This window comes from Narcine bancroftii, chromosome 12 (assembly GCF_036971445.1).
Source record: "Narcine bancroftii isolate sNarBan1 chromosome 12, sNarBan1.hap1, whole genome shotgun sequence".
Taxonomy (NCBI): Eukaryota; Metazoa; Chordata; class Chondrichthyes; order Torpediniformes; family Narcinidae; genus Narcine; species Narcine bancroftii.
Genome location: NC_091480.1, coordinates 61,341,031 through 61,363,382, shown reverse-complemented (window position 1 = coordinate 61,363,382; position 22,352 = coordinate 61,341,031). Strand labels below are relative to the sequence as shown.

At 52.0% G+C, this 22,352-nt stretch overlaps 1 protein-coding gene across 1 annotated transcript in view; it reads left to right on the top strand.

The window, feature by feature from the left end:
* LOC138747241 (low-density lipoprotein receptor-related protein 1-like) overlaps positions 1 to 22,352 on the top strand; it is a 226,791-nt gene that overhangs the window by 97,808 nt on the left and 106,631 nt on the right. Inside the window, 10 exon segments of the mRNA XM_069906283.1 lie at positions 6,421 to 6,585; positions 7,586 to 7,830; positions 12,530 to 12,661; positions 13,316 to 13,543; positions 15,777 to 15,951; positions 18,294 to 18,388; positions 18,734 to 18,883; positions 19,315 to 19,452; positions 20,875 to 21,000; positions 22,201 to 22,332. Of these exon segments, the coding sequence (XP_069762384.1) occupies positions 6,421 to 6,585; positions 7,586 to 7,830; positions 12,530 to 12,661; positions 13,316 to 13,543; positions 15,777 to 15,951; positions 18,294 to 18,388; positions 18,734 to 18,883; positions 19,315 to 19,452; positions 20,875 to 21,000; positions 22,201 to 22,332 (1,586 nt within the window).

The window sequence follows — 22,352 nt, the reverse complement described above, 5'->3', positions numbered from 1 at the left end:
GGCGTATTGAGGGACCCACTGGGTGTAAAATGATAAAAACCCCAGACATCTCCTCAAAGCCTTTGTGGTTCTGGGGAGGGGAAGCTCTAACAAGGGGCGCATTCTATCGGGGTCGGGGCCACTGATGCCATTCTCTGTAGCCAAGGATAGCCAGTCATGTAGCACTGAATACATACTTGTCAGAATTATAAGTGAGCTTCAGGACTCTCGCAGCGTGGAGAAAATTCTGGAGATTGGCGTCATGGTCTTCCACAGTGTGGTCACATTTGGTGGCATTGTCGAGGAAGGTAGCCTTCAACCCGTGCTCTTCCACCATCCTGTCCATCTGCCGCTGGAAAATAGAGACCCCATTGGTAACACTGAAAGGGACCCTTCGGAACTTATAGAGTCGACCATTAGCCTCAAATGCTGTGTATAGGCAGTCCTTGGAATGGATTGGCAGCTGGTGATAGACAGCTTTCAGGTTTGATAGTCGAATAGACCCGATACTGCATGATATCGTTCACCATATCCGAAATGTGAAGGAGGGGATATACGTCCAGGAGTGTGTATCTGTTAATTGTTTGGCTATAGACAATCACTAACCTCAACTTGTTTTCCCCCTTTACTACCAGCACTTGCCCTCTCTACGGGCTGGTGCTGGGTTCGATGATCCCCTCCTCCAGCAGGAGCTGGGACTCCATCTTTATAAATTCCCTGTCGGCCGCACTGCACCTCTTGCTCTTAGTGGCGATGGGCTTACAGTCGGCAGACAGGTTTGGGAACAGAGGGGGAGGGTCAATGTTCAACGTGGAGAGGTTGCAAGTGGGTCCTGGTTTTGAGGGCCCTCCGTTCTGAATCGTTACGGGAGGAAGGGAACCGGAAAACTCTAAGGTCGTGCTTTTAAGGTGACACAGGAAGTCCAGACCCAACAATACTGGAACACACAATTCATCTAAAATGTACATGCGAAATTCACAAAATTTCCCTCCTTCAAATGACAGATGAACTATACAATGTTTCTGTGCATGTGCCAAATGGGACTGAGATGCTAGGAAGATTAGAGGGGTACATTTTTACGTTATATTTTTTCACAATCCGTGTGTTCTATGAAACTCTGTGGAGCCTGTGTCAATTAGGCACTTGGTCGAATGTCCGTTTACCTTCACCGTCACCATCGAGTTGCTGAGCTGATGAGGTCTATTCTGGTCGAGGAAATGCCATGTTCTTCCCTTGAGTGGCCCCCTCTGACCTGAGTCGACCTGTGCAGGTAAGATGGGGCAGACATTGTGATGCAGCAGGATGGCCGCACTCCCTCCTCTGACGATGATGATGGCGCTGAATTCAAAATCAGACTGCTGCAAGATGACCGCCGAGTCTTTTCGTGGCATTTCCGTAAGTGGCAGGTTGCGCAGCAAGCAATATCGGGCAAGTCTGGCGCAAACAACTTGGGGCTGGAATTAGATCCAGGAGCGGTACAGGCTATGGAATTTCCCAGACCTCCCTTCGCACGGCAGACCCTCGCCCAATGTCCCTTCTTCCCACTGCTGGAGTGTGCCGAGTCTTTGGCTGGGCAGTGGGCACAAAGGTACTGTCCCTTGCTACAGAAAAACACTCCTGGGCTCAGGAAGTGGCAACCGTTAGAGTGGGGGCCACCGTAGCGGGAGCAGCTGGTCCTTGGAGGTGCTCACCCGAGAGCGCGAGTTTCTGGCCTTGAGGTCGGCGTTCTCGAGACTGGCCTGTGATTTGATCAGCTCAATGTGGCTAGTAAGGTCCTTCCCGATTTGAGCAGTCACTGCCTCGTACCTCGAGTGGACCCCTGTGACTAGGGTGTACCAGATCTGTTCATCTTCCCGGACGCGGCCTAAAGTGGCCTCATAACTGCACTTTTTAAGCAGTGTCCGCAGATCCAGCAGGTAGTCGTCAATTGACTCTCCGGGCCATTGGCGGCGTAGGGTGAGCCAGTGCCTCGCTAGGACCTCATTTGGGGCCTTCGTGTAGCGGGCCTTCAGTGCCTCAACAGCGGCCTCATACGTCAGGCAGTCTTGGACAACTGCATACCCCTTCGTCCCTACTCTTGAGATGAACGCTGACCTCCGGAGCTCGTCTGTATGGAAGACTTCCCTGGTCACGTTCAGGTAGGGAATATGTGAACTCCTCAGCTGCATTGGTGGACTGGGCGTCTATGAACAGCATACTGGGCTTGAGCAACGCCTCCATCCTTGCTTGTAAGCAAATAAAATTGTAGCGTAGATAAAAGCTCACACTTGACTGGAGGGACAACTAATGCTTTTATTAGCTTACAACACAGGTAGGGTTCATGAACAGGCTTCAGAGGGGTTCAGGGTTTAGGTGGGAAACCAGGGTTATATTCGGGCCCCCGGGGGAGGAGCTGGGAGGTGGGACCAGTTGTCAGTACAGCACACTTCTAGTGAATCCCAGTTCACTACATGGAGTGTATGGACTAACCACACCCAGACAAGTGGAAAGTGTTCCCTCACATGCCTGACTTGTAGATGGGGAATCAGCCTTGGGCAGTCAAGAGATGAGTTACCCACCACAGGCCCCCCACCCTCTGACCGGCTGTTGGAGCAGTTTGGATGGGGCTGGTGTGTCAGGGATCCGGTTTGCTGTTATAAGGCCTTGGGACAGACTTTTTAAAGCACTCGCTGGTTTCTAAACATCTTTTCTAACCAATAAGTCACAAGAATAATTTGCTGTATCTCAATTGGGTAATAGCCAAAATATTGTCAAATAATCAATATCCAACACATTCTATGCGTATGTGAAGAACAGAGGGATGACAAGAATGAAGGTGGGGCCACTAAAGGATAAAGGAGGCGACCTGTGCCTGGAGGCAGAGAAGGGTCCTAACTGAATACTTGGATTCAGTATTCACAAGAGAAAAGGACCTTGCTCAGGGTGAGGTCAGAATAGAACAGGCCTGTGGGCTGGACATTATTGAGATTAAGGAAGAGGAAGTGTTGGATCTTCTTAAAAACATTAAGATTATTGTCCCTGGGGCCGGACGTGATAGACCCCAGGCTGCTGTGGGAAGTGAGGGGAGAGATAGCTGGGGCAGTAGCTTTGATCTTTGAATCCTCTTTGGCTGTAGGGGAGTTGCAGGATGATTGGCGAATGGCAAATGAAGTTTGTTTGTTTAAAAAATGTAATAGGGAGAATCCTGGGAATTATAGACCCGTGAGTCTCATGTCCCTGCTGTGGAAACTAATGGAGAGGATTCTTAAGGATAGGATCTATGAGGATTTGGAGAAGAACAGACTTCTAAAGGATAGTTAGCATGGCTTTGTGAAGGGAAGGTCGTGCTTCACATGTCTAATTGAGTTTTTTGAGGAGGTAACAAAATAAATTGATGTCGTCTGCGTGGATTTTAGCAAGGTATTTGACAAGGTCCCCCACAAGAGACTCATCCAGAAAGTCATGAGGCACAGGATCGGTGGAACCTTGGCTGTGTGGATAAAAACAATTGGCTTGTAGGAAGAAAGCAGAGAGTAGTAGTGGAAGGAAAGTATTCTGCTTGGAGGTCGGTGACTAGTGGAGTACTGCAGGTATCTGTTCTGGCATCCCTGCTCTTTGTGAGTTTTATAAATGACCTGGATGAAGAGGCGGAAGGCTGGGACAGAAAGTTTATGGATGACACGATGTTTGGAGGAGTTGTGGATGGAGTTGAAGGTTACAAAAGAATATAGACAGGATGCAGAGTTGGGCAGAAAAATGACAGATTGACTCCAATCCTGATGAGTGTAAGGTGACGTATTTTGGAAGGACAAACCAGAGGCTGAATATAGCATTAATGGTCAGTTACTTAAGAGAATGAATGAACGGAGGGATCTTGGACTCCAAATCCATGCATCCCTCAAGCTCACTGCACAGGTAAAGAGGATAGTTAAGAAGGCCAATGGATGCTGGGCTTCATTAATAGAGGGATTGAATTCAGGAGTAAAGATGTTCATGTTACAATATGTCAAATCTCTGTTGAGGCCACACTATTGTGTTCAGTTCTGGTCACCTCATTATGGGAAGGATGAGGAAGCTGTGGAGAGGGTGCAGAGGAGATTTACCAGGATGTTGCCTGGATTGAGAAACAAGTTTTATGAGGCCAAGTTAGCAGAGCTGGGTCTTTTCTCTTTAGAGCGTAGAAGGCACATGGATGAAAAAAATATAGAGGGTTATGGGGTAGGGAGGGTTTAGTGTACTTTTTTTAAAGGATCGCAGTATATGGGTCAGCTCAACATCACGGGCCAAAGGACCTGTACAGTGCTATAGTGTTCTTTGTCTATCACCAAATTGTGTGTTCCTGACAAATCTCACTCTTGAGTGGACCTTTCATTTGCATTAGAAAGCTGGCAACACCTTAAAGGACGGTTCCAACCTGGTCACTCTCTTCCCCCCCACCCCCCCCCCCCCCCCCCCCACCCTCACCCTGTGCAAAATACAAGCAAACTCAAAAACACCAACTTCCAGATTCAAGGACAGTTCCTTACTGGTGTGATCAGACCTTTCTCTGGTGAAAGATGTCCTTGCACTCTTTACCTGTCCTTTTCTCTGCACCCTGGACGTTGTCTGTGTGACATCACACCCTATGTTCTGTGACTCACTGTAACATCGTACCCTGCACCAAGTGTATCACTAGGTGTTTTTAAGCTGCAGTAGCCGGGTAACCCTTCTGGGACCTAAGTGAGATTAGTGGGGCAAAGGTACCTCCAGCACCTTTTAAGTTGCGGGGGGATGAAGCTATTAAATTGCCAACCCGGTGATTTAAAAGGGATCCTGCCCCCGCAATGATTCAGGGTAAGTGATGGGTCACGCACTCAGGAACTATCGGAAAGTCTCCCCCACCCCCTCTCCCCCTCCCCCCATCGGCCATCAGTTGCCAGCCCCTCTCCTCTCCCTCCCCATGTCCCAGCCCCACTCCTCTCCCCCCCACGGCAGCAACCCCTCTGCTCTCTCCCCCACGGCAGAACTCCTCTCCCCTTTCCCCCATGGCAGCGTCCCCTCTCCTCTCCCCCGTGGCAGCGCTGCCTCTCATTTACCCCCCCCCCCCACTCACAGCAGCACCCCCTCTCCTCTTCCCCCCGTGGCAGTGACCCTTCTCTCCACCCACCCCCCACCCACCACGATCACAGCAGACACCAGCTGGGGTTTCCCTATGATGCCAGTGTGCAAGGGCTGACATCACAGAAGTTTCCAGGTCATCCATTTTTGTTTTCAAGCCACTGGTGGAAGTGACCTGACTAGGTTTAACTGGGTTCCCTGACTAACTCAAAGGTAGGGCAGGGATCCGGTTGATTTATGAGTCCGCTGGCCTGCTCGGATCCTTTCAAACTGCCTTGTGAGTGGGTGCTAACTGGGCAAATTGCCCAGTAAACTACATTTTACACAGCAGCTTGAAAGCGCCGACTGTAACACCCCACCCTGCAGTCTGTGTCTCACTGTAACATCCCACCTTGCACTCTGTGACCCACTGTAACTCCCCACCCCGCACTGTGACTCATTGTAACACCCCACCTTGCACTCTGTGACCCACTGTAACACCCCACCCTACACTCTGTGTCTCACTGTAACACCCCACCCTACACACTGTGTCTCACTGTAACACCCCACTTTGCACTCTGTGACCCACTGTAACACCCCACCCTACACTCTGTGTCTCACTGTAACACCCCACCCTACACACTGTGTCTCACTGTAACACCCCACCTTGCACTCTGTGACCCACTGTAACACCCCACCCTACACTCTGTGTCTCACTGTAACACCCCACCCTACACTCTGTGACTCACTGTAACACCCACCTTGGACTCTGACTCACTGTTACACTGTCTTCTCTTTTACACAATATGTTGCAGTTTTGGCTTATTTTACATGCTTTTTATTCTGCTCCATTAGCTGATCTAAGTGTGGTTAGCGTGCTTGGATAGCATGTTCATCATGCAACTCAACCTGTAAAAGTGCAGGGTGTAGTTTTAAACAGCCAAAGTGCAAAGTATGGAACAATTAATGCAGGACCCTATTCCCTCCCCCTTTCCAGCTCAGTGACATCCTTCCCACAGCTGGCTGTCAAGAACTGTGCACAATACTCCAAGTGTGATCTCCCCAATTTCCTGGCAGTTGTAACGGGACGTCGCTTTTCCTGGATTCAATGCCTTGACACGTAAAGGCAAATGTGTCAAACATCATCTTCCCTGTCCTGTCTCCCTGTGTTTTCTTACTTGTCTTCCCAAGTCTCTCTGTCAGAAATTGAGATATGTTGAGTGGGGCAGGTGCAGGCAAACACAACACTGCTCCCAGGGCAGTCCTATTTGTTGATTTGTGCAATAGGGGTTAGAGGAGGAGAGCGATCGGACTCCTTTGATGGGGAACAGGCTGGCGTGAGGCCAAATTTTCAAGACATTGATGCCATTCCTCTCTGCTTCCCAGAAAACTTTTCTGGACAGATTGGGATGCAAGCCAGCCTCGGATTGAAGTTGCCTCCATGAGTGGTGTGGGTCGTCGTACCATCCACAGGGAGCTGGGAGCTGGCGGTTGGCCAAATGGCTTAACTGTGGACTACTTAGAACGAAGAATCCTCTGGATCGATGCCAGGTGTCCACTGCTTCCCTCCCTACACCTACCGCTTCTTTCCCCCTCCATCTGCCCCACTCGAGCTCTGGAACTCCTCCTACAACCCCCTATCCTCCTCCATCTGCCCCATCCTGAGCGCCGGGACTCCCTCCTACACCCCCCCCCCCTCCTCCAGCTGCCCCACCCTGAGCTCTAGACCTCCTTCCCTTCTCCCTCCGTACACCACTCCGCCCATTCCCCTGGCAAGATTCCAAGCTCTGGAACTCCCTGGCAATACCTCCTCTCTCTAGCTGCCTGGACCCTGAGCTCTGGAACCCCCTCTCGTCCCCCACCCCTTCAACTCCCCTGCCCTGACCCTGAACTCTGGAATCCCCTCTCTTCCTCAACTCCGTCACCCAGATCCTGAACTCTGGATCCCCCTCCCTTCTCCACCCCTCCAACTCCCCCGCCTGGACCCTGAGCTCTGGAACCCCCTCCCTTCCCAACCTCCTCTGCCCGGACCCTGAGCTCTGGAACCCCCTCCCTTCCAAACCTCCCCTGGCTGGACCCTGAGCTCTGGAACCCCCTCTCTTCCGCCACCCCCTCAACTCCCCTGCCCTGACCTTGAACTCTGGAATCCACTCCCCTAACCCCCTCAACTCACTTGCCCAGACCCTGAGCTCTGGAACCCCCTCCCTTTTCCACCCCTCCAACTCCCTTGCCTTGACCCTGAACTCTGGAATCCCCTCTCTTCCTCCACCCCCTCAACTCCCTCGCCCAGACCCTGAACTCTGGATCCCCCTCCCCCGCCCCTCCAACTCCCCCGCCCGGACCCTGAGCTCTGGAACCCCCTCCCTTCCCAACTTCCCCTGAGCTCTGGAACCCCTCCCCTCCCCCACCCCCTCAACTCCCCCGCCCAGACCCAGAGCTCTGGAACCCCCTCAACTCCCCCGCCCGGACCCCGAGCTCTGCCCTGTAAGAGTTGCTCCTGCCATTGTAGCAGGCGATCGCTCTTTCTCACCTTTGCTGCTCTCATCTGCAGGTCTGATGCCATTTACTCTGCGTTGTATGATGGCAGCAGACTGATCGAGGTTCTGCGCGGCCATGAGTACCTCTCCCATCCGTTTGCCGTGACTTTGTACGGAGGAGAGGTGTATTGGACAGACTGGCGCACGAACACTTTGGCAAAGGCCAACAAGTGGACAGGGCACAATGTGACTGTGGTGCAGAGGACCAACACCCAGCCTTTCGATCTTCAGGTCTACCACCCTTCCCGTCAGCCCCAGGGTAAGTGCTGCTGGCTTGAGGCAATCAACAATTTCAGTCTTCTGCTTGGGGCTGTCCTCCAGCTACTGGAGCTTCGCCTGCTGTCGTCGGGACAGTTTGCTGTTAGCCCTGCTGACTTGAAGTTCATCCCAACCTTGGCTGCTGTGCTTGTGTGCACCTATGGATACATGGACCTGAGTGTGCCAGTGCATGTACGCGTGGGTGCACTCGCATTTGTACTGGTGTGCATATGTGTGCTACGGGCATATGTGGAGTTTGCATGTTCTCCCTCTGACATTGGGTTTATTCCCATATATTCTATATATTTATGTCCAATCTCTTGGGTTCGACAGCATGGAAACAGGCCCTTCAACCCATCTCCTCCCTGCTGACCCAGTCCCCCACCTGAGTGAGCTCCATTTCCCTGCATTCGGTCCATTTCCCTCTCAGCCATTCCTATCCACGGACCTTTCAAAATATCTTAAACATTGTAATCGTCCCCACCTCTACAACTTCCTGTGGCACACATCCACCATTCACTGGTCCCCTTTAAATTTCTCCCTTCTTACCTTCAACCTGTGCTCTCTCCCCATCCCTGGGTAAAAGGCTGTGACCATCCATCCTATTGCTGTCCCTTATGATTTTATAAACCTCTATTGTTCTCCTCTCAGCCTCTGACACTCCAGAGAAAAGTTTGTCCAACTGCTCCCCATGACTAATCCCATCTCATCCTGGTGAATCTCAGTTCTGTCACTTTCCCAAAGCCTTCCCATCCTTCCTGTAATGCGGCAACCAGAATTGCACGGTTGAACCACTCCATCGAGATCTGGGAGCTGTAATTAGCAATTCTCACCCCCACCCATTCTCATTGCCCTTCCTTCAGACTTGTTCCTCCTCCACCCACACTTCACCAACAGGACTGTACGAACCAGATCAGCAGCATGGGAATTCACCAAGACGATGTATTTTTTACAAAACAATAATTATTATTAATTATTAAAAACATAAAACTTCTTAACTTTAAACTCAACTCTAAACTTAACCCCACTATGCACAAATGTATATGTGTGTTTGTGTGTGTGTGTGTTAAAATCCAAACCACAACAGTTTAAGTTTGATTTTGAAGAGATGATTTTAAAGTTCATTCTCAGAAAGCTTTTGTGTTGAAACTCACTCTTTACCTCTGTCCAAATGCAATTATGGAGTAAATTTGAGGCATCAGACTTCTTTAAATCATTGCTTGAAAGCAATACTGAAGTATTTTGAAAAATCAAGTCATCAGACCGCTTTAAAACTCGCACATTTCTTTTGTAGAGTTGTTTACAGAGCAATGTTTCTTCATAGGAATGATTTTCTCTCTCTTGCGTGGACATTTTGAAATCTGTGTTCCACACGATAAATGTGTCCTCTTTTCCAAAGAGACAGCAAAGTGGATATCCTCTTCCACAATGAATTCACAAACCCAGACAAGGGCTAAACGAAGTGGCCGTACAAAAATGGACCCAGGAGAATTTTGTCCTCTTTTCCAAAGAGACAGCGAAGTGGCTAAATTTTTCAAAACCACTTTTCCAGTGTTTTTCCTTTTCATAAGAAGAACATAAGCAGCCTTTCGTGACTGAATTTCAATCCTGTCTGACTTACAGGATGGTCAAGCCCTTACAATCCTGTGTAACCTACAAGATGGCCAGGCATCTTCTGGTTTCAAATGCCTCTTGTTCCAGTAATATTTCTCTGCAAACTCTCATCACATAACACATAACATAATTTCTGCTTCTGTTGCATTTCTCCAGAAGCATGAATCATGGCAGATGACCTTTTGAAGTTACTTCCAAAGTTAATTCACATCAAAATGCTAAAAGCATCTTTATCCATTTAGCCCCTTCAGAAGTATGAATCTAAAGTGAAAGACTCTGAACTGTCTGCACAGGTCACTTGGAAGAACTTGCTTGTTTGAACAGCTATCAGCAGAATGCTATGTGTACACACAAATACTTTTAAGTCAACACCCATTATTCTTGAGATTCAATTAAGAAGTCACTTCAGCTTTATAGCTGTTTTCCAGACACTTCGACTCTGAAAATGACCTCTCTCTCTGAGTGCAACTGTGGTGTATCTCTGATGACCCTGAACCCAGCCCACAATTCCCTCACTAAAATTATATATCAGGGGTGGCCAAACAGCGGCTCGCGAGCCACATGCGGCTCTTTGACATGTAATGTGCGGCTTGCAACAGTAGCATATATGTCGTTGTATAGGACAATCGCCGAAACTTCAAATTTTCATCTTAAATTTGGGTCATCCTATGCAAAGAGTGTAAAATTCTTACCTTGACAACAAAGCTGCAACTCCACTGCATCTTCTTGCTGGCTCCAAGGTAATCTTGCGCACACCCCGTAGTTATTTGCAAAGTCTCAGCGCAACTCCGCGGGATCCATCCGCCCGATCTCAGTGCTGTCGGCTCTGTACAGGCTTTAAATGGCCTGTCACTGGACCCGACAGTGGTTTATTTTACAATATTCAAATAAAATTTAAACCTTTAAATAATAATTTTTATTAAAATATTGTGATTTGCTTTTAACAGCATCCACTGGTCAGCAGTAAGTGCCAGATTTTTTTTTGGTGGGGGGTGCCTTTTTGAAAGGGTATCACTCATAACCAACATTTTAGGTGGAAATTCCAGGGTCGTCCTGTACATTGTCGTCCTATACAACAGCATGTACAGTAAGGTAGCTGAGACAGGAATCATACCAGCTGCTGCTCACAATGGTAGTTTTAGTCAGCATGTTTTACGATCACGGGATTGCGGCTCTCAAACTTCCAAAGTTTATTGTTTGTGGCTCTTATGTTAAGCAAGTTTGGCCATTCCTGTTATATGTCATTCTATAACTTAGTACTAGGAAATATATATTTTATATTTTAACTTTAAAGATTAATATGAGCACAAATCCGTTACAAGGACCCCCTCCACTTTCGCTTCCATGTGGTCCCATCTGCCTTTCACCTCTCCCCCAGCACCTCATTATATCAGCAATATGGCCCCCTCTGCGGATGTCTGCAAACACCGTGGTTGAAGTAAAAACACTGTGCTTTGTCTGGATAGAATGAGGCGACCACACCTTGATGAAGGGCTTGTCTGAAATGTATCTTTATCTTACACCGTTTGACCTGCTGACTTTCTCCAGCATGGTTTTCACCCTTTCTGCGGATCAGATTCCAGTACCGGCAGCCATTATCTCCACATCACCCTCCTCCAGTGACTCCTCCGCCACACAGACGTCTTTCCCCACTTGAACAACTTTTTTTTCCTTTTGTCTCTCTCCACCTGCCAATCATCTCCTCTGTATCCCCATCTGTCCGTCATCCTTCAACCCTCCCTGGTTTGCCAATTCCCCCAACCTCTGTCCAACCCTATCATTGTGACACTGTCTCTCTTACCCTCTGCATTTTAAGTCTCCTTAAGTCCATCAGAGATGGGCAGGAGTTAGCCACTGGGCCTGTCGAGCTTGCTGATCTGACCGTGGACTCAGCTCCACTGATCTGGCCCCTCCCCATCACCCTTAATTCCCTAACTGTTCAAATCTCTCTCCCTGTGTCTTCAGTACATTTAATGAGGCAGAGAATTCCAGATTCCCCATTCACTGGGAGAAGCAGATCCTCCTCACCTACATCCTGAATCTACTCCCAGAGAATCCCACAGATTCCCTACTCTCTGGGAGAAGCAGATCCTCCTCATCTCCGTCCTGAATCTACTCCATCGAATCTTGGTGCTCCGTCCCCTGGTTCTAAACTCACCTTCCCGTGGAAACATCTTCCTGCTTTTATCTGATCTGTTCCTTTCATTGTTTTCTGTCTCTAAAAGACCCCCTCATCTTCTAAACCCCACTGAGTATAGTCTCAGAGAAATTGATCTCCCCACAGGCTCACCTCCTCATCTCTGCACCATCCTTTCTCCACTGAGGAGACCAGAACCTCCATATGCGGCCTCACCAGGACCCAGTCCAGCTGCAGCAGAACCTCCCTGCTCTGAAATCCCATCACTCCAGCAGTGAAGGTCATCATCCCATTTGCCTTCCTGATGACCTGCAAAACAGGTCCATGACTTTGTTCATGCAACAGCACTCCCACATCTTGTTTCAGTTAGAGGAACAACACAGTAATAGGCTCTTGCAGTCCATATAACCATATACAGCACAGAACAGGCCAGTTTGCCCCTACTAGTCCATGCTGGAACAAATCCCCACCCTCAGTCCACGAGCCTGTTCCAGCCAAATACACCCACATGACCAATTCACCCTCAACCCTGGACGTATATGGAGGATGGGAGGAAACCGGAGAACCTGAAGGAAATTCATGAGGTCACGGGAGAAGATGCAAACTGCTGAGGGACAGTGGTGGATTTGAACCCTGGTCGCTGGTGCTGTGATAGTGTTGGGGTAACAGTGCTGCCTCTCTCGGCTCTTCTGCATGCTGCAATTGTTCACCATTAAAATGAAGGGTTCTGCCCTGAATGATGACTGATGCTTCTCGAGCTGCTGAGTCCCTTCACCAGAGTGTGTATGATCAGTGACATGGCAGGCGAGACAGAGTGGTGATGTTGCTGGAGAGCAGGAAGGGCATGGCAAGCTTCAGGCAATGGGGTGATGGAGATGAATTGTACCATTGTGCAGAGAAAGGTTGAACTGCTGTCTGTCTGTATGACCATTTATTTTCTGACTTCCAGCTCCAAACCCGTGTGCTGCCAACAGAGGGAAAGGCCCATGCTCACACCTCTGCCTTATCAACTACAACGCCACGCCTTCCTGTGCCTGCCCCCACCTGATGAAACTGGCAGATGACAAGAAGACTTGCTTTGGTCAGCACCCCTCCCATTCTTCTTGGAATTGTGATGCAGCCTCAACGGGAGGCCATTTAACCCCTCTCCACATGTAACACTGGGACTGGAGGCCGTTCAGCCCCTATCTGCCTGTAACACGGACAGGAGGCTGTTTAGCTCCTATTTGCCTGTTGTAATGGGACAGGAGGCCGTTCGGTCACTCTCCACATGTTACACTGGGACAAGAGGCTCTTCAGACCCTCCCCAGCCTGTTTTCCCTGGACAGGAAGCTATGCAGTCCCCCTCCACCTGCGACAGCAGTTCTGAAGGCCATTCAGCCCTTCTCCAACCTGTTAAATCGGGACAGAGGCCAGTCAGCCCCTCTCCAGCCTGTTAAGGGAGGGGTAGGGATGATGTGGGGGAGGGTATCAGGAGAAGGGGGTCATGGTAGAGTACGGTTACAGGGGGCGACGAGAGGGGATTGAGGTAAGTGGGGTATGGGAGGGGGCAATGGATGTGGGTTATGGGGGTTTCTGACAGGAGGGTGGTAATGAGAGGGTGTTGATGGAAGTTGGTTATGGGTGGGGGCGACGTGAGGGGGAATGATGGTAGCGGTTTACGGGAGGGGGCTTACGGGGGCGCATCAGGAGTGGGTGGCACGATGGGGTGCTGGTGACTGTTGTGTCATTGCAGACTATAAGAAGTTCCTGCTCTACGCCCGTCAGACGGAGATCCGAGGCGTGGACCTGGAGAACCCATACTTCAACTTCATCATCTCGTTCACCGTGCCGGATATTGACAATGTCACTGTGGTCGACTATGATGCTTTGGAGCACCGTATCTACTGGTCAGATGTCCGAACTCAGACCATCAAACGCGCCTTCATCAATGGCACTGGAGTGGAGACCATAATTTCGGCAGGTTGGAGCCCTCAGTCTGAGTGTGCTGCTTCTCACATCACCCCTGGACACACCATGCTGCTCCCTCCCCTCCCCATTGTACTCCAGTGTGGGTACCTGCTGCTCTCACCCAGTCCCTCCCCCTTTCCCCGCCCCTCCCCTCTCCTGAACCTTCCCTAGCTGTACAACCCCAACCCCCTCTGTACACCTTGCTGCTCCTGCCCCATCACATCCCTCTCATTCCTCTCCAACTGAACTCCCACTCCCTCTGCAACCCCCCCCCCCCCCACCACCACTTCGCTCAACCGCCCCTACCAACAACAGAGCACCACGCCACATGAATGTGTTCTACAGGCTCCTTGAAAAATCGGTCAGATTTTTCCCAGGAGGGTTGTTCCTGAGGGCCAGAGCAACTCTACACCTTCGATTGGTCCAGTGACCGGCTCTGTTGCAGCTGGGCTCCCAATAAGGCAGGTCCAACAGGTCATCCCCTTGTTTTGGACTGTTGGCCTTGGCGTTGGAGCGGAGGCACAGGGTGTTGTATTCCTGTTGTACAGGCTCAGAGTGAGGCCAGGAGTGGTATTCCTGTTGTACAAGCTCAGGGTGAGGCCACCCCTGGGCACAGTTCTGCTCCCCTCGCTTTGAAATAGGTACCAATCACATGAGAGGAGATTCCCGGGATGAGGGGGGAATGAACAGGTTGGGGTCTGTGTACCCTGGAGTTTCAAAGAACCAGTGGGCAACCTTATTCAAAATTCTCCGATCCTGAGGGAGATCGGCAGGGGAGACCTTTCTACTGTGGGAGAGTCTCGAATGAGGGTTCACAGTGACAGGATCAGGGCCCGGTCATTTTAACTGAGATGGGGAAGGACATCTTCTCTCAGTGGGAGGGGATGCTCTGGGAGTCTCTGGCTCTGAGGATAATGGAGGCGCGATCACTGGGGAATTTGAGGAGGAGGTTGGGGGATATTGGCGTTAATCTGGGTCCTTGGCCAGATTAGCTGCACGCCTGTTGGGTGGTGTGGCACCTTAGTCCAGTTGCTGCTAATCGATCTCTCCCCCCTTCTCCCCGCCCCCTCTCTCCCCCCTCTCCTTTTTCCCTCACACTCTCCACCCCTCCTCTCTCCACCTCCTCCCCACCTCTCTCCCCCTCCTCCCCACCTCTCTCCCCCTCCTCCCCACCTCTCTCCCCCTCCTCCCCACCTCTCTCCCCCTCCTCCACACCTCTCTCCCCCTCCTCCCCACCTCTCTCCCCCTCCTCCCCACCTCTCTCCCCCTCCTCCCCACCTCTCTCCCCCTCCTCCCCACCTCTCTCCCCCTCCTCCCCACCTCTCTCCCCCTCCTCCCCACCTCTCTCCCCCTCCTCCCCACCTCTCTCCCCCTCCTCCCCACCTCTCTCCCCCTCCTCCCCACCTCTCTCCCCCTCCTCCCCCCCTCCTCCCCACCTCTCTCCCCCTCCTCCCCACCTCTCTCCCCCTCCGCCCCACCTCTCTCCCCCTCCTCCCCACCTCTCTCCCCCTCCTCCCCACCTCTCTCCCCCTCCTCCCCACCTCTCTCCCCCTCCTCCCCACCTCTCTCTCCCTCCCCACCTCTCTCCCTCCTCCCCACCTCTCTCTTTCCTCCCCACCTCTCTCCCTCCTCCCCACCTCTCTCTCCCTCCTCCCCACCTCTCTCTCCCTCCTCCCCACCTCTCTCTCCCTCCTCCCCACCTCTCTCTCCCTCCTCCCCACCTCTCTCTCCCTCCTCCCCACCTCTCTCTCCCTCTTCCCCACCTCTCTCTCCCTCCTCCCCACCTCTCTCTCCCTCCTCCCCACCTCTCTCTCCCTCCTCCCCACCTCTCTCTCCCTCCTCCCCACCTCTCTCTCCCTCCTCCCCACCTCTCTCTCCCTCCTCCCCACCTCTCTCTCCCTCCTCCCCACCTCTCTCTCCCTCCTCCCCACCTCTCTCTCCCTCCTCCCCACCTCTCTCTCCCTCCTCCCCACCTCTCTCTCCCTCCTCCCCACCTCTCTCTCCCTCCTCCCCACCTCTCTCTCCCTCCTCCCCACCTCTCTCTCCCTCCTCCCCACCTCTCTCTCCCTCCTCCCCACCTCTCTCTCCCTCCTCCCCACCTCTCTCTTTCCCCCTCCCCCTTCTCTCTCCACCTCTCTCTCCCCTCCCCACCCTCACCTTCCCTGTCACCTCTTCCTCCCCTGTCACCCCTTCTCCTCACCCATCTCCCCTCCTGCTCCTTTTCCCACTCTGCCTTTCCCAATCAGATCTGCCCAATGCTCATGGTCTCGCCATTGACTGGGTCTCCAGGAACCTCTTCTGGACCAGCTATGGAACCAACAAGAAGCAAATCAACGTGGCGAGGCTGGATGGCTCCTTCAAGAATGCTGTGATACAGGGCCTGGATAAGCCTCACTGCCTGGTGTTGCACCCGTTACTCGGGTGAGGCATCCGTCCCCTCTTCTTGTGCAGTGGATTAGTGCAGGATGTTGCGGGGTATATGGATATATTCAGGCAGTGGGAAAAGATGTGTAATCATGCTGACAGGCTGATACCAACAGTAGAAAAGATCCCCACCTCCCAACTTACCGCCTTGCCTACCTTCACATTAGGTTGAAGAACAGGTTTTCCTCAAGCAATCAGGCTCTTGCACTTCTCCGTACTAACCTGATGATGAACTACTTCAGGACCACCAAAAGGTCTGGCTGCCTTGTTGTAGCCTCAGTTTCTTTATGCATATCTGCAGTTCTGAGTATTTATCTCTTAGACCACAGAATTACCCAGCACAGGAACAGGTCCTTCGGCTCACATGTCTGTCCTAAAAATCATGTCCCAATCAAACTAAATCTCTTCTGCATGCACCTGATCAGTATCTGTCTGTTCTTGCATGTTCGTGTCTGTCTGGAAAGGTGTTCAACACTGCCATCGTTTCTTCTTCAGAGGGATATGGGACACACACAGTGGTTCTCAACCTTTCTCTTTCCACTCACGCACCACTTTATGCCCTGTGCTCTGTAAGGGATTGCTTAAGGTGGGATGTGGGTGAAAGAAAAAGTTTGAAAACCAGTTTTAATCGTCCCTAATGGACTCATTATGTGCACGGTTTAAGAACTCCAAAAAAATGACAATTTTTTTCAAGCAAAATACAATTGGGTCTAGAGCAGTGATTCTCAACCTTCCCTTCCCACTCACATCCCACTTTAAGCAATCCCTTACTAACCACAGAGCTCCGATGGAGTAGGGATTACTTAAAGTGGGATGTGAGTGGGAAGAAAAAGGTTGAGAACCACTGGGCTAGTATTTGGGTACGGCCAAGAGTTTGGGGAGTTGCTGATGACACAACAAATTTTTTCATAAGGTTTGCTTCCTGAAAAAAAATTGGGGATTGCAATAGACAACTTCACACTGAACACAAAGATAATTACAGATTTGCTGTATCACGTAGGAAGTTGGATAAATATTAAATTAACTTTTATTGAATTCAGCATGTTTAATCACATAATGATGCTGACACATTGTGTTAGTTTAATTGACCTAAAAATGTTTCAAATGTTTTTAAAATTTGAATTTAGACTTACAGCACGGTAACATGGCATTTCAGCCCACGAGTCTGTGCTGCCCAATAGCACCCCATTAACCTACACCCTCAGTATATTTCGACTGTTGGGAGGAAACGGGCCCCCAGGGAAAACCCACACAGACATGGGAAGAACGTACAATCTCCTTATAGAAAATGTGGGATTCGAACCCAGGACCTGATCACTGGCTCTGTAACTGTGCGGTGTTAACTGCTACGCCAACTGTGCTGTTTTTTGCTGCTGATTTTCGTTCATACTTAGCATCTGATGCCTCTTGTGTCAGTGTCCAATGATAGTCGGCCAGCATTGATGGATTTCAGTTGCCCTGATATCGCTTTTCCACGGTTGCAATGTCCCGGTGAAACCTTTCACCGTGTCCGTCACTGACGGGACCAAGATCAGCAGGGAAGTAGTCCCAATGTGAATGCAGAAAATCAATTTTCAACGACGTTACTCTTCATAGTTTTGTTGGCTTGAAGTAGACAAATATGACATGAAATCACAAAAATAGGTTATATCTAAAAAATGGTACGTGATAGGAAAATGTTGTGGTGATTTTCATGATCAGCAGCCCAAAATCCATTAAATACATCCAAAAGCTTACAGGAAGCAAAATGTTACCGCACGGGGATTGAATACAGAGTGGGGAGGTTGTGAGTCACTTGTGCAAGGAGTCAGTAAGACCAAACTGACAGAGCAGGCAAGTGTCTGTCTCCTCATTCAAAGAAAGGTGTGAGTGTGTTGGGAGCAGTTCAGAGGTTTACTGGACCCATCCCTGGAATGGGTGGGATGTCCTAGGACAGGTCAGACAGGGTGGGCTGGAGTTAGGGTGGGGACCGGATAGAAACTTGACAGGTCTCGACGTTGCATTTGGAGAGGACACCTCCTAACCACAGACTTGTCGAATCAATGGAGCGGAAAGAGCAGTGAGCTTCAATTCCTGGGGTTTGAGGGGCGTGACAGTTCCATATCTCTGATGCATGTTCATTGCGCCTCAGTTAATTCTGATGCTCTCTCCCTTCTCCCACTTCCTTCCCCCTCTCCATCTCTTTTTCCTCCCATCTCCCTCTCCTCAACTCCCCCTTCTCTCTCTCTCTCCATCCCTCCCACCCTCTCCCCTGCCTTCTCTCTCTCCATCTTGTCACTCCCACTCCCCCTACTCTCTCTCCATCTCCTTTACTTCCTCTCCCACTCCCTGCCTCTCAGCAAGTTGTTTTGGACGGATGGGGATACCATTAACGCAGCCAACATGGATGGCACCAACATAACAACTCTCATGTCCAATCAGAAGAGACCTGTGGGTGAGCTTCATTAGCAGGGTGGGGAGGGGGCTTGGGTTGAGGATGAGGTGGGGTGGTGACAAGGGTGGGATGTGGTATTGTGGATGGGGTGGTGTCAGTGTGGGGACCATGGATGGAGGCAGGGAAGGAGTGGGGACAGGAAGGAAATCGTGAGGGTGGGAACATCATGGGGGTGGTGGATGTGATGGGGAGTAGGGTCAGGGGAACGGAGGGAGGGGACATGTGCAGGGAGTGATGATGGGGACGGGAGTGGGGAGTGATGACGGGGAGAGGGAACGTGGTGGGGACAGCGTGGACACTGCTCTGTGAGAGCCCAGCTTGCCTAAACCCCTAGTCTCTCGGCAGGCCTGTCCATTGACTACAGTGAAGAGAAGCTGTACTGGGTTAGCTCAGAGAACGGGACCATTGGGGTCTGCAACTTGGACGGCTCCGGGCTCCGTGTCATCAGCAGCTTGCAAGGCCAGCTCACCAAGGCCAGTGCCCTGGCAATCATGGGTGAGTATCCCCCCCCCCACCCTGGTCTGTCTCCCCCCCCCCCGCCCCGTTATCTCCCCCCTCCCCGTCTGTCTCTCTTCCCCCCCCCCCCGACCCCGCTCTGTCTCCCCACCCCAGCTCTGTCTCCTCCTATGTGTGCCCTCCCCCGTTCCCCCCACCGTCCTTTCGTCTCTCCCTCGCCCACTCACTCCTTTCTCTCCACCTCCATCTCTCTTCACCCATCTCTCCCCCCTCCCCATCCCCATCTCTTACCCCTCCCTCCCTATCCCCATTCCCTCCCCTTCCATCGCTCCCCCATCCCTCCTTCTGTCACCCTCCTCCCTGAGCAGGTTGGTCACTGCATTTCCTCCTATAACTGTCAGGTGTGAGGAGATCAGCCCCCTCTCCACTCTCCTACAGGAACCTCAACTCTGCTCTTGCTCTGTTCGCAGGTGATCGACTGTGGTGGGCAGACCAGGGATCGGAACAGATGGGAACCTGTGCCAAGGATGGTTCTGACATTCAGGTCCTTCGCAACAGCACGACCCTGGTCATGCACATGAAAGTGTATGATGAGGGGATCCAGACAGGTGAGGGGGCAAGGGAGGGAGGGGGAAGGCAGGGAGACAATGGAGAAGGAGGGGGGTGGCAGGGAGACAGTGGAGAAGGAGGGGGGTGGGGGGCAGGGAGGGACGAGGGAGGGATGGGGTGAGGAAAGTGGTGGATGTGGGGCAGAGAGGAGGGAGGGAGGGGGTGGTGAGGAAGGAGGGGGTGAGGGCCAAGGGAGGGAGGAGGGACAGTAGGGAAGGAAGGGGCTGAGAAATGAATGGGGTGGGGGAAGGGAGGGGTGGTGAGGAAGGTGGGGGTGAGGGGCCAAGGGAGGGAGGAGGAAGACAGTAGGGAATGAAGGGGGTGGGACCAGGAAGGGGGTGGGGACAGTGAGGGAGGAAGGGATTGGTTAGGAAGGAGTGGGGTGGTGAGGAAGGAGGGGGGTGGGGGCAGGGAGGGGTGATGAAGAAGGTGGGGGTGAGGGGCCAAGGGAGGGAGGAGGAAGACAGGGGGACAGTAGGGAATGAAGGGGGTGGGAGCAGGAAGGGGGTGGGGACAGTGAGGGAGGAAGGGATTGGTTAGGAAGGAGTGGGGTGGTGAGGAAGGAGGGGGTGGGGGCAGGGAGGAGCGAGTGTAGGAGTGGTAAGTGAGGGGTTAGGAAGGCAGGGGAAAATGGGGAAGGAAGGGGTGGTGAGGAAGGAGTGGAGTGGGCGGCAGTTAGGGGTGAAGGAGGAAGCGGGTGGTGAGGAAGGAGGGGTTTGGGCGCAGGGTGGGGCAAGGGAGGGGGTGGTAGTGAGAAAGGAGGGGTGGTGTGCGAAGAAGGGGGTGGGATGTTGAATGGGGTGGGGAGCGTCTTGAAGGGAGGAGGGAGGGAGGAAAGAGGCAGAGAGTAGGAGGGTGGGGACAGATAGTTGGGGTGGAGAGGGCAACTTGTGGACAGGTAGTGGGGAGCGGATCCACCACTTTCCACACCCCTGGAGATTCCCAACATCCCCATCCTGTCTCCCTCTTCCCCACGCCCCCATTCCGTCTCTTCGTTCCCCATGCCCCCATTCCGTCTCTTCGTTCCCCATGCCCCCATTCCGTCTCTTCGTTCCCCATGCCCCCATTCCGTCTCTTCGTTCCCCATGCCCCCATCCCGACTCCCCCTTCCCCACGCCCCCATCCCGACTCCCCCTTCCCCACGCCCCCATCCCGACTCCCCCTTCCCCACCCCTGGATATTCCCAACACCCCCACTCCACTCCCCCTTTGCCGCAGTTTGAGGGGATTGAAAGCCTCCCACCTCTGACTGTCATCCAACCCTGAAGACGTCCATTCTGCTTCACCTCTACGTTATCCTCGACAACGGTGTGTTTCATCTGGACCTCCACATGAAGCTCTTTGGGCTAGGGAGCAGCTGGAGCAAGCCGCAGCTCCCCGGCTGTTGGAGCACAGTTGATTGCTTATGGATCTCCTCTGCAGGAAGGAACCCTTGCAGTGAGAAGAATGGAGATTGCTCCCAGCTCTGTCTGCCCAATTCGGAGACAACCAGATCGTGCATGTGCACTGCGGGTTACAGTTTAAGAGTTGGCCAGCGCTCCTGCGAAGGTGAGGCCCAACAGGAATGTATCCTCACCCAAATCATCACCAGTGCCTTACCTGCTGGTCGCATGAGCGTCGTCAGTTCTCGTGGAATGGGCCACTGAGTAACAATGTGAAGCCACTCACACTCTACTTGCTGGAGGAATTCGGCAGCTTGAGCAGTGTCTGTGGGAGAGAAAGCAGTTGATGATTCAGGCCAGATCCCCTCATCAGACTGGAGAATTGTGGGAGAAGCTTGGATGGGAGTGGGCTCCTGTATGGGATTGTGCGGTGTGATGGACACAGGCCGGACACAGGCCAGACACGGAGAGAAGACGAGTCACACAGAGGGAGTGGGTGATCATAGACACAGGCTGCCAGTGCTGGGATCTCCCTGCCTCACCCTGCAGGACTGGGAATCGTTCTCTTGCATGTCACTCCTCTGTGATTTAAATTTAGTTTAAGTTGAGTTCTCACTGGCTGTGTGGAAGAAGCTGTCTTTAACCTTGTTGGTGTGCGCTCACACCCCTGAGTCTTCTCCCCAATGGGAGGAGGGAGTGTCTGGGGCTGGATGGGTCCTTCAGGATGTCGGCTGCCTTTCCCAGGCAGTGGGAGATGTAGGTGGAGTCCGTGGAGGGGCGGGGGTTTATGTGATGTTCTAGGCTCCATTCACCACCTTTTACAGTTCCTCCCAACCTTGAGCAGATCAACTCCTATCCCGCGCTGAGATCCACCCAGCGAGTTCTGCTCTCGACAGGCACCTGTAGAAGGTGTTGTGGGATCGGGGGCCAATAAACTACCTTTCTGTTCAATGAAAGGAGAGGGGTTGGTGCTTTCTTCACCGACTTGTCAACCAGGTCAGGTGAGGTCCGTGGGAGGTTCGCTCCTGTCACCACTTCAGCACCATTGATGTGGACATGGGTGTGGACACTGCCCGAAGTCCGTGATGCTCTTTGTTGTTCTGACGTTGAGAGAGAGCTTGTCATCTCGTAACGTGATGCCACACTTTCTGTCTCCTTTCTGCCTTCTGTTTCTTTATTTGATACCCAGTCCCGACGGGTGCTGCTGGTGAATGTGGAGATGGAGTTGGAACGGTGTGTGGCTCTGTAGTGGTGGGTGGAGAGGGAGGGCAATGGGGAACTTGAGGAGTGCCACTGTGTTATCTGTATGGACAGAATGGAGGAGCATGATGCCTGTTGTAATGTTGTTCTCACTTCTCTTCCCAAGGTGTGGGATCATTCCTGCTCTACTCGGTCCACGAGGGTATCCGAGGAATCCCACTTGATCCCAATGATAAATCAGATGCCCTGGTTCCCGTCTCTGGCACATCACTGGCTGTTGGCATTGATTTCCACGCAGGTGGGTTTGTGAGGTTTGTG